The sequence below is a fragment of the Microtus oregoni genome, unplaced genomic scaffold (genome assembly GCF_018167655.1).
Source record: "Microtus oregoni isolate MIOR12 unplaced genomic scaffold, Mior012 000021F_ref0000039, whole genome shotgun sequence".
NCBI lineage: Eukaryota > Metazoa > Chordata > Mammalia > Rodentia > Cricetidae > Microtus > Microtus oregoni.
The window spans coordinates 404,564-423,812 of record NW_024543080.1 but is presented as its reverse complement, the minus strand read 5'-3'; the positions used below and the strand labels follow the sequence as shown (position 1 = coordinate 423,812).

Below are 19,249 nucleotides of genomic sequence, written 5' to 3'. Positions count from 1 at the left end.
AAAAAAATAGTAAGTTTATGACCTTGTCTGAAGCAAGAAGCAGGTGATTTTACATGTGATTCTCCACAACAGCAGGTCCAGGAACAAACCCAGCTGGCCGAGTGCCAAGAAGCAGTGGGAGAGGATCTGGTGACTCAGCAGTGCCTCGACTAGAGCAGTCAGCCGGGGTTCCTCCTGCAGAGCAGCCCTCCTAGGGGACTACTGCCAGGCTAGGAGAGACAACCTTTTCCTTCAGGCTTACTCCAGGATCATGTCTAAAGAGCCCATGGAGCTAGGTGGGTAGTATTGTGCCGTGGCCTAGCAGCTCTGCTCTTGTTATTCTGTGGCTATGTTACTATTTTAAGGGAAAAATTAGCACACTAGTATTCTGATTTACACAAGTCCAAGGAATGACCTTTGAGTCATAGACTTGTAGCCCAGCTAATGAAAGTGACCCATATAGAATGATGAGTCTAAGGAATGGTTCTTCTCTCTCTCTTTCTCTCTCTCTCTCTCTCTCTCTCTCTCTCTCTCTCTCTTTTGGTTTTTTGAGACCAAAGTTTCTTTGTGTAACAGCCTTGGCTGTCCTTGAACTCTCAGAGATTTGCCTGCCTCTGCCCCCCAGTGCTGGGATTAAAGGCGTGCACCACCACCGCCTAGTAGGAACAGCTTTCTCAAACCCGGCTTGAAAGGTCCCCCTGCACTAACTGTGTCTTTTCAATTGAAGCGGCACGGTGAAATCCTGTCCACAGCCGCGGCTTACCTCATAGCACTCACAGTAGTTCTTAAGACATCCTGACCGTTTGCAGTTACACCCTTTGCTGTGCCGCCGATCCGACTCCCCCTCTTTGCCTTTCCCTATCTTCGGCTTAAAGGCTTCTGGATTTCTATCAAGGCATGCCTTTTGGAGCAAATCAAACACCAACTGAGATTAAATCATAGATTCAATTTAAATACTTCAAAGGTACAGAATTAATATTTATCTTTATAAAGCAACAAAGATCTTTAGAAATGGCACAAAGAGATTTTTCTAAGTTAAATGAGAAAAAAAAATCACCTTTATTGCTTTTTGTCTTTCATTTTCATGTTCCAAATTGTTGTAACAATTGGTACAATTGCAGTTGTTGCAAAACTCACCATTCGCAAAACAATCACAGTATCTGAAGATAAAAATCAGGTAAGATTAAAAAGTTATTTTAAATAAAATAGCAATGATCTGATTATATATGCATACACCTCTCCACCTGTGATAAATGTAGTACATTTTAGGAACATGCTCGGAGCTCCAGAAACAGAGTTAACTAACAGCAGCGCATTCAGACTGCCAATCTTGCATCAGAGCTCAAAATCTAAGCAAGCCACCAACTCTGGAATTTTATCCTAAAAACTCAGTCACACTAACAGATGCCAACACAAGAGCTATGTAATTTGATGTGCCCTGAAGTGAGTTCTTTCAAAATCCTGAGAAAAAGGGCCAGCCTTCATTCTTACTACAGACCCCAGAGGCTGGAACAGTGCTGCTTGGAATCCCAATCTCCAAAAGGACTGAGCTTTTCCATGTCAAATATTTTAGTTTAATCCTAATGAGAAAATTAATCATCCAATTAACTTTTTCTAATTGGTTTTTTATGTGTATGAGTGTTTTTGCTGCATGTATGTATGTGCCTGGAGCCCATGGAGGTCAGAAGAGGGCATTGGATGCCCCAGGATGGAAGTTACAGGTGACTGTGAGCAACCACTGGGTGTTGGGAATTGAACCCCAAGTGGTTGTTCTCTGCAAGAATAACTAGTGCTCTTAACTCCTGAGCCAGGTCTCCAGCCCTGCATTCAAGGACTCGCTTGGGGGACCACATTAAGGTCATAAACAAGGTCAAACTTGTTATTATAATAATGACACGTAACCTACGTCTCATTATGTTGGGTCCCCAAGCCCTACTGGTGTATAGAGGACTAAAATTAGTTTCTTCTGTTTTTGTTTGTTGTTTTTACAGACAGGGTCTTACACTGTGGTCTAGGCTGTCCTAAACCCACTACCATAGATAGTCCATGATGACCTTGAACTCCTGTCGAACCTCCTGCCCCAGTCTCCTCAGTGACAGGATTATAGGCATAGGCTACCATGCCTGGATTAATTTCTTCTAAACCAATGGAAGGACGGTTTTTAAGGTACAATGTATGTTCAACCATTCACATTTAAGTTTATTTAAATTGTTAAGATTTAATAAAATTTGTCTGTTAGGAATTTTTAACTAGATCTCTCTATCTATCTATCATCTAACTACCTGTAGGTTCAGGCTGGCCTCAAGCTCACTCTTGTAGCTGAGGACTCTTCTGACTCCATTTCCAAGTGCTAGATTATGTGCTTGTACTAGCATGCCCAACTAGCGGCATTTAATTCTAACAACATTCTTAGGTGTATCAAATAAGCAAAGAGCAACAAACTACTCACAATTTCAGGCACAGGGACTTTGTACAGTTACAGGGTTTTCTGGGCCGACTGGCAGACTCTGATGGTATTATGCTATCCAGACACACACACAAAAAATAATTTCAATTAATTAAAATAATTGCTAAAACTAGAAACAATTTCAATCTATAAATTCCTTCTAAAGTAAAACTAATAGATGCATCCATTTCTAGCACAATTTTGCTAGATTATTCCATTTATATTTTAAAAAATATTATCAGAAGCTGTTGAAGACCACATCATACACACTGTTCCCTCTAAAAGAACAGAAGTAGAAAACAGCTTCAAAAACTCTTAGGGTTTACTAGTAAAGGCAGGCAGGAAGGAGAGGTTGGTGTGTGGAAGGACAGGCAGCAGGGACAGACTGGCACCCTCTAACTCACTCCACACTGCTCACAAGCTGGTAGAGCAAAGGCAGCAACCAACAGCTAAGCAATGACAGTGAAAAACAACAGTTAACATCATTTTACAACGTTCAGAGTGAGCAGCAGTCTCTCACTGATGGTCTCCAAACTTGTCCATTTGAAGTATTTCAGAACACAGCACTTTAGACAAATACACAGCTTTAAAGGGAAAACCAAATGCAATGTATTTGGAATAAATCTATTTAATGCTGTACTTAAACTGACCTAATTTATTTATTTTAAAAATACTCACCCATTGAATGGAAGTCTTGCCTGTGTCTGGATACCAGATGTTCCAGTAAAATTAGAGCTGCTTGCTATAGACACATACGAAGACTGCTGTAACTATAAGAAATAAATTCATATAATATTTGCAAAAATGGATAGCACTCTCAGACATAATGAGTAAGAAGCATAGGACAAACAGTGGGGAATTTCATATAAACCTCCTAGTGTGTTTCCAAAGCCCTCAGTCAACACCAGTGAAACAGCATGACTGCTTCTCAGTGCTGGCTGTTACAGCGTGACTGTTTCACGGCGCTGACTGTTACAGCGTGACTGTTTCACGGCACTGTCTGTTACAGCGTGGCTGTTTCACGGCGCTGACTGTTACAGCGTGGCTGTTTCACGGCGCTGACTGTTACAGCGTGGCTGTTTCACGGCGCTGACTGTTACAGCGTGACTGTTTCACGGCGCTGACTGTTACAGCGTGACTGTTTCACAGTGCTGACTGTTACAGCGTGACTGTTTCACAGCGCTGACTGTTACAGCGTGACTGTTTCACAGCACTGACTGTTACAGCATGGCTGTTTCACGGCACTGACTGTTACAGCGTGACTGTTTCACAGCGCTGTTTACAGCGTGACTGTTTCACGGCACTGACTGTTACAGCGTGGCTGTTTCACGGCACTGACTGTTACAGCGTGACTGTTTCACAGCACTGACTGTTACAGCGTGATTGTTTCACAGCGCTGACTGTTTCACAGCACTGACTGTTACAGCGTGGCTGTTTCACGGCGCTGACTGTTACAGCGTGACTGTTTCACAGCACTGACTGTTACAGCATGGCTGTTTCACGGCGCTGACTGTTACAGCGTGACTGTTTCACGGCACTGACTGTTACAGCGTGACTGTTTCACGGCGCTGTTACAGCGTGACTGTTTCACGGCACTGACTGTTACAGCGTGGCTGTTTCACAGCACTGACTGTTACAGCGTGACTGTTTCACAGCATTGTTACAGTGTGCCCACCTGTAAGAGAGGTGCTGTGTTATTTACCACATTACAAATAGTAAAAAAGGGATTTGCCATACAACAGAGAAGATCAAGCCAGGCAGTGGTGGTGCTCACTTTTAATCCTAGTACTTGGGACGCAGAGGCAGGAGGATCTCTGTTGAACTCCAGGCCAGCCTGGTCTACAAGAACAAATTCCAGGTCAGCCAGGGCTACACTAAAAAATTCTGTGGTAGTCTGAATATAATTTGTCCACATAAACTCGTAGGGAGTGGTATTATTAGGAGGTATGGCTTTGTTAGAGAAAGTGTGTCACAAAGAGGGTGGGTTTTTGTTTGTTTGTTTTGTTTTTTGAGACAAGATTTCTCCTTTTAACAGCCTTGCCTGTCCTGGAACTTGCTCTGTGGATCAGGCCAGCCACAAACTCAGATCTACTTCTACTTCCCCAGTGCTGGGATCTGCCACCATTGCCCAGCAGGGGTGGAATTTGAGGTCTTTTTTGCTCAAGCTTCCCTCAGTGTACTTCCTGTTGCCTCTGGATCAAGATGTAGGAATTTCAGTTCTGTCTCCAGCACAGCTGACTGTATGCTGCCATGTCCCACCATGACAATAATGGACCGAATCTCTGAACTGTGAGCCACCCAATTAAATGTTTTCCTTTACAAGAGTTGCCATGGTCCTGATGTCTCTTCACAGCAATCGAAACCCTAACAAAGACAAACTCTGTCTCAAAAACAAAATAAACAAAGTGTGAGGTATTCAATACCCAGTTGCTGAGTTCCTCTACTGCCACCAATGCAATAAACCAAATCAAACCAAATTAATAAATCCAGATTTAATAAACAGGGCAATGCAAAGTAGAGCACCCCCCAGGAGATTCTCAGGAAGGCAGGAAAAGAGAACACATGGCAGAACTAAGAGCCGGGTTATAAATAGCCGGTAGGCGTGGTCCCATGCATCTCCATGGGAGGAGCCACCAAAGGCAGACTTCTCTGAGGGGCAGGAAGCTGCTGCTAGGTGTACTGAAGGTGGGGTCTGGAACGTGCCCCACCCCCAGTTCGAGATTCCAAACAAAAAGAGTATTGGAGTTTGGATTCCCAGCACTCATGTAAATGCCCAGCAGCTGTGGTGGCCCAAGTGAGCACACTCATGTGAAGTGCATACTCACCTGCAGACATGTGCCCCTCATACATGCACATGCATACCATATGCACACACAACTCCCCCCCCGTGTGTGTGTGTGTGTGTGTGTGTGTGTGTGTGTGTGTGTGTGTTAGCTCATGCCCATCCTCCCAGCACTCGGAAGGTGGAGGCATGGTGAATTCCAAGCCAACCTAAGCTGCCTGTCTCAAAGAGTCCCCAAGTAGTGTAACTCACAGCTATTTTAAGCACAAGCCAATGGTGTCGTATTAGTGCATACAGATGAACATTCATATGGGCACAGGTTCTCCTAAAATTCACTGGGATTCTGATTTTTAATGTCAACTTTGTTTGTTTTTGTTTTCTCAGACAGGGTTTTTCTGTTAGCAGCTCTAGCTGTACTGGGACTTGCTGTAGAGACCAGGCTGGCCTTGAACGCAAGAGATTCACCTGACTCAAGGTGTGTGCCACCACCTTCCTGGGGCAACCTTTTAAAAGCCTTATCTATAGTCTTGTCCTTTTACCAATCTATTCCAAATTACCCAGCTTTTAAATCTTTTATTTTATTTTTATTTTTTTTTTGCTTTTAAATCTTATTTGTGCTGTATTTCTAAATTCTAAATAAAGAAATAAACTTAAATGTTGGTTACTATTTCATGCTTTGGAGAGAGCTGCTTCTATTAACCTTAGAACACAGTAAAGCTAGACACTGTAATACCACAGCAGCTCCGAAGCATCGGTCCGTCATGCCCACGTACCTGAGTAACGTACTGAGCTGGAAGCACTGCATAGCCCACGTTCCCTGTCCCTGGAGCAGGGGCCAGCACAGTTCCTGGTGGCAGGTTAGTGAGGTTGGGCTGGATCTGAGGCAGGGGTGTGGCAGGCATGATAAGCCGTTGCTGTGGCTGGCTAGTAGTTACAATTTGTGAAGTTGAATTGATTGGTTTTGGAACCACCTAAACAATAAAAAAGAAAGTTTAAAAATTTGTGACTAGGTGCTTAATTCAGTATAAATCTCTTATACATAATTTTTTTTCTCTGTGTAGCCTGGCTGTCCTGGAACTCATTTTGTAGATCAGGTTAGCATTGGACAGGCAGAGATCCTCCTACCTCTGCCTCCCAAGTGCTGGAATTAAAAGTATGGGCCATTATGTCCAGCTGCTTATAACTCAATCCTAACTTTGAACTTAAAAAGCAAATTGCCCTTTGGGAAACAGAGAAACTGTGTAATACTCACTTGTTTAACAGCCTGAGTTGGGACAAATGGAACCGACATCCGTACGGGGGTTGTATTAACAACCACTGGCTTTGCTTTTTAAAGGGGAAGAGAAAAAGAACAATTTATTTACAGAAAGCACTTAAGAACATTAATCCTTCAAGATATGCTGAAGAAACAGTGTAAAGCATTTTACTTCAGTTCTCATTTTGAGCAATCTTTAATCAAGATAGTTACCTTTCTTTGGAGGCAGAGGCAGGTGGATCTCTGTGAGTTGGAAGTTAGCCTAGTCTACATCATGAGTTATAGGCCAACCAGGGTTACACAGAGTGACTTGGTCTCAAACAAAAACAAAACAAACCTTTCAAAATTGCTTACCATGCCCAGCAAATTTAAATCTAAGGAGAGTAATGACCCAGCTAAGGGACATTAGCTCTGCAGGTTCAAAGCGGTTGGAATCCATTCCTTCAGCCTGTGCTCAGAAGGCGCATGAACAAACAAATGATCTGCCATTTCAGCTGAGGACACCATTCTGCACTACCATTCCTCATTTCTGAGTCCAAGCTATAGAAAAGATCATCTTGTACAACTCAATATTTAAAATTGACAGGGCAAAAGGATTAAGAATCTGAGTTCTTGAGCTGACAAGATGGCTCAGCAGGTAAAGACTGAATTCAATCCCTGGGACCCATATGAAGAGCGAAAGAACCAACTACTACAACTCTGACACATACACACGTGCACACAGCACGCACTCATGAACACAAACACACATGCCGTGTACACACATACACACGTGCACACAGCACGCACTCATGAACACAAACACACATGCCATGTACACACATACACACGTGCACACAGCACGCACTCATGAACACAAACACACATGCCGTGTACACACATACACACGTGCACACAGCACGCACTCATGAACACAAACACACATGCCATGTACACACATACACACGTGCACACAGCACGCACTCATGAACACAAACACACATGCCATGTACACACATACACACGTGCACACAGCACGCACTCATGAACACAAACACACATGCCATGTACACACATACACACGTGCACACAGCACGCACTCATGAACACACACATGCCATGTACACACATACACACGTGCACACAGCACGCACTCATGAACACAAACACACATGCATGTACACACATACACACGTGCACACAGCACGCACTCATGAACACAAACACACATGCCATGTACACACATACACACGTGCACACAGCACGCACTCATGAACACAAACACACATGCCATGTACACACATGCACACACACACACACACCTATGCACGCATAAGCATATAGGCACACATAACATACAGGAACACTCACTCATATATACACATATGCACACTCATGCATATACACATGCACACATGAGCATACATACACAAATACACTCAAATACATGCACACACACTCACATGAATGCATACACACACACTAATAATTTTAAAAAGATTAAGTTTTAAAGTCAGAGAACCCAGTGGTTCTGCCCCTTTTAACTACATAGTCTCTTTGCCTGCAATTTGAATAGTGAATATCCAGACAGGATATAAGGATCATTAAAGTGGACTAAATTAGTTCCCACCAAATAGCAAGTGCCCAATAAATGTCCATTACCACTGCTATTGCTATTACTATAACCACTGATAAATATAAATGATATTCTGGTCAGTGCTCCCCAGAAACTAAAATATAAAGCATTTGTTCTTAAGATTATATTGTTGAACTGATTAGGTAAGTACCCAAATAAAAGAAAAACTATTATTGTTTTAGATTTATTTTATGTGTATCGGCATTTTATGTCTGTGTAGCACATACATGTCTGGTGTCTGTGGGGATCCAAGTAGTTTGTCAAATTCCATGAAAATGGAGTTACAGATGATTGCTGGAAACTGAACCCAGGTCCTCTGGAAGAGCAGCGTGCACTGCCTGTTCTGTTGAGTCATCTCAGGCCCACAGAAAAGCTGAAATCATGATCATACTTTATAGGAACTAAGCAGGTTATAGTCGTGACTGTGGGGTGTGTGTGTGTGCGCGCACGCATATAATAACATTTAAAGAAACAGAGCCAATGAATTTGAGAGACAGCAAGGGGGGATGCATGGGAAGGGATGGAGGGAGGAAAAGAAAACAAAATGATGCAATTATATTCAAATTTTAAGAAATAGCTGGGCAGTGGTGGTGCACGCCTTTAATCCCAGCACTCAGGAAGCAGAGGCAGGCAGGCGGATCTCTGTGAGTTCAAGGCCAGCCTGGTCTACAAGAGCTAGTTCCAGGACAGGCACAAGAAAGAAAGAAAAGAAGAGAAGAGAAGAGAAGAGAAGAGGGAAGGAGGGAGGAAGGGAGGGAAAAAGAAAGAAAGAAAGAAAGAAAAGAAATAAATAAAAAATACTACTAAGAAGATAAACTGACTTGAGATTTCAAAGAAAAGGAAATATCCTTTTGTTGGCAGAAAAATGAGAATGCAGACAGAGTGTGAGGAGGACACCATGAGAGCCCAGCCATGAGGCAAGGGTGGAGGAAACACCGGGATGTGTCAGCTGCAAAGCACAGGCAAGCAGTCAGGAAATACAACAGTCTAAGCAGACATTAGGCTTGAAAAACAGAACACAAGGCAGGTTCCTGAGGAACCTTGAACATTAAGGTATTAGGTGTATATTTATCCTGTTTTGTTTCTTTTTTGTTTTGTTTGTTTGTTTTTGAGAAAAGGTTTCTCTATGTAGTTATGGCTGTCCTATACCTTGTTATGTAGACCAGACTGGTATCGAACTTACAAAGATCCACAAGCCTCTACTTCCCTAGTGCTGGGATTAAAGGCGTGCACTACTATTACCCGAAAAGGGCTTATTTTCTTTAATTTAATTTAATTTAAATGTTTGAGACAGGATCTCACTATACCACTCTGGCTGGCCTGGAACTTGCTATATAGACAAGGCTAGCCTTGAACTCACAGAGATCTGCCTACCTCTGCCTACCCCAGTGCTGGGAATTAGAGACATGAGCCATCATGCCCACTCTTAGTCTATATTTTTAATTCTAAAGCCAATGAGAAGTTTCTAGGGAGTACAAGGTACCTAAATATTATTAAAACAGCACAAAGAAAATTTTATTTGGTAGCAGTGTATAAAAAAAAACAATCAAGAAACAAGACAAAACAGGAGAGTGCATGCATGAAGATGTGGTTGGGTGCCAGCTCAGGGGAGGGTGACAGAGTGCATGCATGAAGGCGCGGGTGCCAGCTCAGGGGAGGGTGACAGAGTGCATGCATGAAGGAGTGGTTGGGTACCAGCTCAGGGGAGGGTGACAGAGTGCATGCATGAAGGCGTGGGTGCCAGCTCAGGGGAAGGTGACAGAGTGCATGCCAGAAACCTGGTAGGGGTGAAAGGAAATCACAACCTCCACCCCCAGCACTAGGAACAGTAGGTATAAGGGAAGAGAAGGCCAGTCATTGCCAGGATGGCTGTTAGAACTAAAACCTTAAGGTGAACTGTCTTGCAGAGGATAAAAACCTGATGTGGAGACGATGGATAAACTCAGGAAACAGGCTGGCAACAGACTAAAGAACTTGGCCCAGAGCCAACTAGGTGTGCAGATGAAAACTGTTTACTGCCATTTCCATAGCCTTCAAGGGGGTGGGAGCAGGAAGAGAGGAAGGGTATCTATCACCTGCGGTTTCATTTAAGCAAGAGTAAGGCTCAGAGCCTGGTCTCAAGCAAGGACAGTATTGGGAAAAAACTGTTCTAAACAAAAAATGAAAAAGCCTTCTTTGTATAAAAAGGCCATCACGATATCAATGCAATTCTTCTTAAATTGTTGGTGGAGACTGGCAGGCTAATAGCTAAAAGGCAGAGACACTAATGGCCCTAAACGACAGCTCCAGAGAGGACACCCTGATTAGGGAGGACACACTAGTGGAAGCACAGATGTGCCAGCAGTGGGATGAGCGCACAGCTCCGTCTGGGCTGGGTGATGCTGACTCAGTGGGGCTAAGAACTTGCCTCTTAAACATGAACAGTGCAGACCCACAGAAAGCCAGATGCTGTAGAAGGCCCTAATTCCAGCACTCCTGTAGTGAGATGGGAGGTGAGACGGGAATCCCAGAAGCTCAAGGAGCCAGCCAGCCTATTGTACAGAGCAATAAACAACAGAGCTCTCATCAAGGTGAGAAATGAAACCAAGGCTGTCTTCTGACCTCCAGATGTGCACTATGACAAACACATGCCTGAACTTACACGTGCGGGCATGCACAAAGATAAAATAAAAGTGAATTTGAAGATGTATATAAAATATTTCAATAAAGTTATGATACAAAAAGTGCATAGCAGTACATAGTAGTTTGAATAAGAATGACCCCATAGCTCATATATTTGAATGCTTAGCCACCAGAAGGTGGAACTCTTTGAAATAATATAGTCCTTAACTACTTCTACAGCACCATGCCTGCCCTACCTGCTGTCATGCTCCCCACCCTGATGATAATGGACTAGCCCTCTCAAACTATAAGCCAGCCCCAATTACATATTTTCCTTTATAACAGTCACCATGGTCATGGTGTCTTGTCACAGTATTTTAGAACAGTGACTAAAACACAGTGCAGTGACATTGGATTTGAAATTTTTTTCTGAGTCTGATTCTCTCATTTACACCAAAAGATGAATAAGTTAGAAAGCCATTACAGACTAGCACTAGCAACACTGGTTGAAAAAGAAGGTCCAAATATACACTTGATCCCTAGTTCCTGCTCTTTGGAGAGAGGAGAGGATGGTCACCCTCCTGGGAGCATGGACAGGGGAATTCCCTGGTGCTCAGAAAAATAATACTGAAAGGTTGCAACCTGCCCAGTCACATCAGCATGGGTTGTCCTCACCTCCTTCCCTGCACAAGTATGTGTTATACACACCCCCCTGGGAAACTCTGGCACCCACATTACAGTAATTATCTAATGAACTAGAGCACCTTCTTAGCTCATCTAATAGAACTGGAGCTTCAGCTTGCTATTCCTACAAAAGAATACATAGCACAAATATGTAGATCTTTTATGGAAAGGACAAACAGAAAAGAAAACTATAGGTGCACATGAGAGAAACTATATACACAGTACATGCATGTGAATGGGCTGGAAGAGGGCGGAGTAGGGTGGAGGAGGCAAAGAAGTTTAGAAGCAGGAGTCAGAGCAGAGACTGTAAGGACAAAAGGACAAGAAATGGAATACAGAAATGCAGAAAGACTTGGATGTCCAAGTTCACTCCTCTCCCTTCCTGCACCTTCAGGTCACCAGTTTTACTCTACCAATGAACAGATCACTGCGTATGTGTTACACTGGGAATGGAGTCATGCACACTACACACATTCAAACACCCATGAAACACAACTGAGAGTAGCTAGCAAGTGCTTTATATCACCGTGGGATACATGGAGATTGATCTGTCCCTATGAAGTTTATGTACTGAGAATACAAAATTTGACTCCTTTAGCTCATAATATGGAAGTTTCATTTTCCTTTCATTAAGAATGTTATGATAGGAGCTGGAGAGATGGCTCGGCAGTGTTGTAGAATATTATTTTAAGGTGCATTACCTTTGTTTATGCTCTGGAACATATGTTTAATAATGCAAAGATGTGTTTGATTAAATAAAATTCACCACGGTCAGGAGGCTGAGTCACCAACTAAATGACAGGAAGTTGTAGGGAGGAGCCAGATGAAGGATTTTTAAGGAGGGGTGAGGCCAAGTGTGAGTTGAGTTCTTTAGAGGGACAGAGACTTAGATAAGTTTCCTTGGTAACTTTGAAAGAGTTGGTGCCTGAGGGAACAGAATTTACTCGCTGCAGCTAAGGAACAGCTGCCAGTAGCAGCAGAACTGCAGTTGCTCATTACGATAGCTATAGCTTAATAGCAGGAGTGAGAATATGAGCAAAGAGGTCAAGATCATGATGGGGCCACCCACTGAGACAGTCAACCTGAGCTAATGGGAGCTCACCAACTTCAGCTGGACAGAAAGCAAAAAGTATATAGATCCAAACTAGTCCCTCTGAATGTGGGTGACAGTTGTATGGGTTGGGGCAGACTGCGGGGCCACTAGAAGTGGCATCAGGATTTATCCCTACTGCTTGTACTGGCTTTATGGAACATATTCTCTTTGGATGGATTCCTTGCTCAGCTTAGATATAGTAGAGAGGGCCTTGGTCCTTCCTCAAAGCAATGTGCCTTACCTTCTCTGAGGAGTGGATGGGGGTAGAATGGGGGGTGAAGGAATGAGAGGACGGGAGGGAATGGGAACTGGATTGGTATGTAAAATGAAAAAAAATAGTTTGATTTCTATTTAAAAATAAATAAATAAGAAAACAATTGGCTCCAACGTGGGACACAAAAATGTTACGTGTTTTCTCTTTTGTCCTTTTGGGGGGCCCACCACCCAACTCCCAAATAAATCACACACGGAGACTTATTCTTGCTTATGAATGCCCAGCTTTAGCTTAGCTTGTTTCTTGCCAGCTTTTCTTAAATTATCCCAATTACCTTTTGCCTCTGGGCTTTTTCCTTTCTTACTTCTGTATACATTCCTTCATACTCCATGACTGGCTGTGTAGCTGGGTGACTCGATGTCCTCTTGTTCTCTTGCCCCTCTTCTTCCTCGTGTCTCCTATTTACACTCTCTGCCTGTCAGCCTATCCTGCCTTGCTATCAGCCATTCAGCGCTTTGTTAGACCATCAGGTGTTTTAGACAGGCAAAGAATCACAGCTTCACAGAGTTAAACAAATGCAGCATAAACAAAAGTTAACACACCTTAAAGTAATATTCCCAACACAGTGGTTAAGAGCACTAGCTGCTCTTCCAGAGGTCCTGAGTTCAACTGGTGGCTCACAGCCAACCTGTACGGGATTTGATGCCCCTTTCCGGTATGCAGGCATACATATAGCAGAGCACTCATACATAAAAAGTAAAAGAAGAAAATAAAAGAAGAAGAGGAAGGCTAGATGGGGACAGTGAGATGGCTTAAATGAATAAAGGTGCTTCCTACCAAGCTTGAAGACCCGAGTTTGATCCCTGGGAACCAAAAACCAGAAGGAGAGAACCAGCTTCCACAAGAGAACCTCCACACAAGTGCATGACACTTGACCCACCACCCTCCAAAGGGAACTAAAAACAACTATCTGGTATGTGATTCTTCCATTTATTCCTGCATTTGGTTTTGTGATATTGGGGATCAAGCTGAAAGCCTTCCTTACACAGTAGTTGAGCAATCCACCACTTAACCACATACTCATTTCTTCATTTTGACATTGTTGAAACATAAAGCGGTTTTCCAAAGAAAAATAGGCTCTAAGCTGTAAGCTACACTGAACCTTTCATTCTGCTCAACTTTTAAAAAGTAGCCAAATTTGAGAACAGTTACATGTGTATGCATATATATATATATCAGGTTTGTTGGCAGAGTCTTACTGCAGGCTGACCTTGTAATTGCCTATAAACGAGGACCTTGACCTTCTGCTCCTTCTGCATCCACTCCCACGCACTGGGTTCACAAGGCGTGCACAGCCACACCCAGTCTGTGGTACTGAGGAGCAAACCTATGGCTCTGTGCAAGGAACGCAAGCACCCTACCAACTGATTGGTAGAGTACCAATTATAACCTTAAAGTAAGTACAATTCAAAAAAGATTAAACGGTTACATTCTTATTTATACACTGACTGCTAGTCATTTCAACTGACCCACGCTTTAGCAAAGAGCTGTATTGTTTAGAAACTAAATAAAGCTATCCCATTGACATAATAGGGGTTTAAGCTGTCAGTAAGATAGCTGATTAAGTAATACTCATAGATCTCTGGTATTACAGCAGCTAACTTCTCAGAGAATGAAGTAGCAGTGACATACAATCATACTCTTACTTTGTTGTCTTCTGTAATCACTGCTCATTCACACTCTCAGAGGAAATGCCAGACTTAAAAAACAGAAGCAATGTTCTTTAATGATGTTAAAAGCATTCATTGCTGTTAAAAGAAACATGGTCACAAACCTTGCTGAAGAGGCTGAGTGTTTACACTGGGATTCTGACTAGCTGGCTGGGCTGAGCTACTGGCTGTTGTGGCTGTAACAAGCCGGACATAATGAAACTTGCTTCCAGGCACTTGGATCTGCTGGACATTGGGCGCAGTTGCCAGAGGAATGATGGTCTTAAACTGTGATGTGCTCATCCCTCCAACAGTGATGGTCTGCACAGCCGACTTCACTGCCTGTCAAATAAGACAGAACATGCCTACCATTAATCTGTTAACTTATATAGAATGTGCTCGTAAGCTGCAACTACAACTTGTTCAGAAAGAAATGAAAAAAATATTCAGCTGGAGGTGGAGAGAATATGGCTCAGGGGTGAGCACTCTCCAGAGAACCAGAGTTTGGTCCCCAGCATCAACTGCAACTCAGTTTCCAGGGATCCGATGCACTCTTCTAGACCCCATGGGCACCTGCACTCATACACACAAAACCACACACACATACACAACTTAAATTTTTTTTTTAATCTTTAAAAACAGGAGAATAACAGAAGTAGGGAGGAGGTATGGAAGGGAATGGGGAGGGAGAAAGGGAGAAAAAATTATAATCTCAAAAATAAAAGATTTTAAAATAAAAAAACGTAAGAATGCACACAATTTTGTTGATATTAGATAAAATTTATGAGAAAGATTTAATTTTTTACTCTCAGAATTAAAAAGAAAATACAGATGTTTTTACCAAATAAACTAACTATATTGTTTTTCATTGAACATATTTTAAAGAAGGACCATTCTGTCCCCATATCAAGTTTAGTTGATTCTGAAAGACTACAACTCCCACCACCCGGCCACACAAACCTATAGTGCCAAATACTGTTCAAAATTATTCCAGTTAATGGTTATCTAGACTCTAGACAAACTAACTGATTTAGGTATAACAAATCTGACTAAAATTTTACAAATCATTTCAATAATTTTCTCTCCCAGACAGTAAGCTGACATTTCCCAGGAAGTTAACAAAACTTTGGAAGCAGTCCATAAAGCAACTAATCTCATGAGATTCCCTGAGTTTACGTGACTCATGTTTAACACGCACTGTCAACACAAGCAAAGGTGAACTGGTGTACAGGATGGACACTTGGCAATCTCAGCAATGCAGAGGCTGAGGCCAGAGGCGAGTTTGTCAAAGCTGCTGTGGGTGACACAGTCAAACCCTACTAGAAACAATAGATAAATAAAATAAAGATAGTTTGATCTCTTGTAATCTATTATTTCCTAAGGTATTACATATCCCAACTTAGTCTACAGAAGTGCTCACCCAGACAACACCATATGGTAAAGAATCTAATTCATTTATTCACACTTTTTCTGTCTCGTAGGAACTCAGGGCAGAGCTCGGAAGTAGAATGCTTATTTAGCAATGGAGAGGCTTAAAAAAGGGGTGGGGTAACTGAAGAGATGGTTCGGTTCGGTAGTTATGAGCACTTGCTCTTCTTGCAGAGAAGCTAGCTCACGACCTTCCTTTATAGGGCCAGTTCCAGGGAATCTGCGGGCCTCTTCTGGCTTCTATGGTTACCAGGAATACACACAGTGCACAGACATACAGGAAGGCAAAGCTCTCAGACACATAAAATCTTAAAGACAAAAATTTAGAATTTTTAAATATTAAACTTTTCTTTATCTTAAGCTTGAAGCTACCACTCTTACAAGTCATACATAACTGGTTTTAAACTGAATTCTGACTACATTTTACACCAGTAGACAAATCTGTCTACATTTTAAAAATACCTATTTATTATTATTATATATGTGTGGGTATGATGTGTATGTCTAAGTCCACACGGACACACGTGGATGTGGAAGTCAGAGGTCAGGGGGTACAAGTCAGTTCTCTCCCTGGTGATCAACTCAGGTTGCAGTGCCTGGACAGCCAGCACTTTAACCCACGAAGTCATCTTGCTGGCCCACGTCTGTTTACATTTTGTACATGCACACATATTTAAAAGTCACTGTAATCTGGAATCAGATCATTTAACCTTTTTTTGTTTTTCTCTCTCTCTCCTTCGCCTTCTTTGAGGCTACATATTTTATGAGCTTTGGGAAAGTTGCTCAGTGGTACAGATCTTACTTGCCTAGCATGCACAGGACCTAGACTTGATCCTGACATGCTTACACATAAACATATAATATGTTAATTTTGCCACATCTACAAACTTACTTTTATTGTCCTATTTTCTCCATGTTTCTTTACCTTTTGCCTCAAGAATTTACTGTCTGTTGGATTTTCTTAAATGTGGGTAAAATGACAGGAAATTCAGGAAGGCAGGATCCTTGTTCTTTTTTTTTTTTTTTTTTTTTGGTTTTTCCAGACAGGGTTTCTCTGTAGCTTTGGTGCCTGTCCTGGAACTAGCTCTGTAGACCAGGCTGGTCTCGAACTCACAGAGATCCGCCTGCCTCTGCCTCCCGAGTGATGGGATTAAAGGCATGCGCCACCACAGCTCAGCCTCCTTGTTCTTAATGTGCATCTAAACTGCTGAATTTTTTTTAAAGATTTATTTATTTATTACGTATACAGCATTCTGTCTGGATGTTTGCCTACGGGCCAGAAGAGGGAGCCAGATCTCATTATAGATGGTTGTGAACCATCATGTGGTTGCTGGGAATTGAACTCAGGACCTCTGGAAGAGCAGCCTGCACTCTTAACCCCTGAGCCATCTCTGCAGCCCTAAACTGCTGAATTCTTAATCTCAGTTTAAAAATTTTTGTTTCAAGATCGTCATATCAGGTCTAGGGACATAGTTCAATGGTCAAGAACTTGCTGAACATATGTGAAGCTCCCAGCAAACTGTCCTCTGACTTCCATGCACACTCCGACACACACATAAGTGCACACACTAAATACACTGCAATAAAAATTAAAACACCAGCCAGGCGGTGGTGGCGCACGCTTTTAATCCCAGCACTCGGGAGGCAGAGGCAGGCAGATCTCTGGGAGTTCGAGACCAGCCTGGTCTACAAGAGCTAGTTCCAGGACAGGCACCAAAGCTACAGAGAAACCCTGTCTGGAAAAACCAAAAAAAAAAAAAAAAAAAAGCCGGGCAGTGGTGGCGCACGCCTTTAATCCCACACTCAGGATGCAGACGTAGACGGACCTCTGTGAGTTCGAAGCCAACCTGACCTCGTCTACTCTTCCTAGTTTACTAGTCTCAGAGCAGTTTATCAGGAAAACAACATCAGGGCAAGAGAACTGCCAACTCCAGGTTAACCTGGCTATTAGAAAACATGAGGCCAGCCTGGGTTACTTAATAAGATACCATCTCAAAAAAAAAAAAATCATAGTAAAAAGGGAGAGATTACAACTATCATCTAAGGAATACAGGGATCATTAGGAATGACCATGTACAACTCCACAAAACCTGTCAATCAACACAGAATCCTGAATACAAGTAAATTACTATGCCTGGATCCTGAAAAAAACAGAAAAGCTGAAGAGACCAATAACAAACAAGGAAACTAAATCGGTTTCCCCATCAGCACCAAACCCTTTCTTCCCTGCTCCCGAAGTTAAGGCAGGCTCAGATAGCTTCCCTATAAAATTCAACTAAAACATTTACAGCACACACCAATTTTGCTTAAATTAGTACAAAAAATAATATAGGAATAATAATGGAATAATAAATATAATAATTATAAAAATAATAAAGGAATTCTTCCAAAGGTATTCTATGTGGCCAGTATTATTCCAACACCAAAAGCAAGTAAGAATACAAAAAAAAAAAACACCTATAGGCAAGTATCTTTGACAAACATAGATGCAAAACTCCTCAACAAAACTACTGAGCAAGGGGTATAGGTCATTAACACAGTGTTTGCCTTGCGAGTGTGAAGCCCTAAGCTAGGTCCCCAGGACAATGAAACAGTAACTACAACACTAACAACAAAACTCCCTAGAAGTGTTATCTACAGCACTCAGGCAGAGAAGAGGACTGCCGTTGGTTGAATGCTAATCTGGGCAACACAGAGAACTCCAGAACAGCCTGAACCTCAAAGTAAAACAGAAACTACAAAAACATACAAATCAGTAACTGCATTGCAACCAACCATATGATCATCTCAACAGACACACAAAAAAGAATGGTATAAACTTAGTAACCCTTTGGAATAGAGATTTCAAGGAATAGAAGGAACTTACTTAAACATATAGGGCCATGTCCAAATTCCAAGAGCTAGATCTGCTATTGATAAGGAAGAACTGGGAACTTTCTTTCTAAGAATCTCAAACAAGAAAATGTTCATTAGCCGGGCGATGGTGGCGCACGCCTTTAATCCCAGCACTTGGGAGGCAGAGGCAGGTGGATCTCTGTGAGTTCGAGACCAGCCTGGTCTACAGAGCTAGTTCCAGGACAGGCTCCAAAGCCACAGAGAAACCCTGTTTCGAAAAACCAAAAAAAAAAAAAAAAAAAAAAAAAAATAGAAGAAAATGTTCACTGCCACTATTTTACTCAATGAAGTGCCAAGTAGAACAACAGGGAAGAGAAACACTATACACACAGGGAAAGAGGAAGTCAAATTGTCACTATCGGTAGATGACATGCTCTTTGGCTCACCTAACTAACACTCAGTAACAAATGAAGGGTTTCAGGACACACTGCCAACAGTAGCAACTGTCCGAGACTGAAGTCAGGAAAGCCATCGCATTTACACTGGCCACTGAAACAACAAACCCCACAATACTGATGCATATATTCAGCCTGAAAAGTGAGAGCGTT

General features: G+C 42.3%; 1 protein-coding gene across 4 annotated transcripts in view; it reads right to left on the bottom strand.

Annotated features, from left to right (window-relative positions):
- LOC121460863 (protein lin-54 homolog) overlaps positions 1–19,249 on the bottom strand; it is a 62,216-nt gene that overhangs the window by 6,622 nt on the left and 36,345 nt on the right. For 2 of the 4 annotated variants that reach the window (XM_041671515.1, XM_041671516.1), the window contains exons 5-11: positions 14,504–14,720; positions 6,460–6,533; positions 5,981–6,178; positions 3,104–3,195; positions 2,429–2,500; positions 1,037–1,139; positions 743–904 (exon numbers count right to left, since the gene is read on the bottom strand). In XM_041671515.1, the coding sequence (XP_041527449.1) occupies positions 743–904; positions 1,037–1,139; positions 2,429–2,500; positions 3,104–3,195; positions 5,981–6,178; positions 6,460–6,533; positions 14,504–14,720 (918 nt within the window). The remainder of the gene's footprint in view (positions 1–742; positions 905–1,036; positions 1,140–2,428; positions 2,501–3,103; positions 3,196–5,980; positions 6,179–6,459; positions 6,534–14,503; positions 14,721–19,249) is intronic. The other 2 variants (XM_041671517.1, XM_041671518.1) reach the window with 1 other exon arrangement.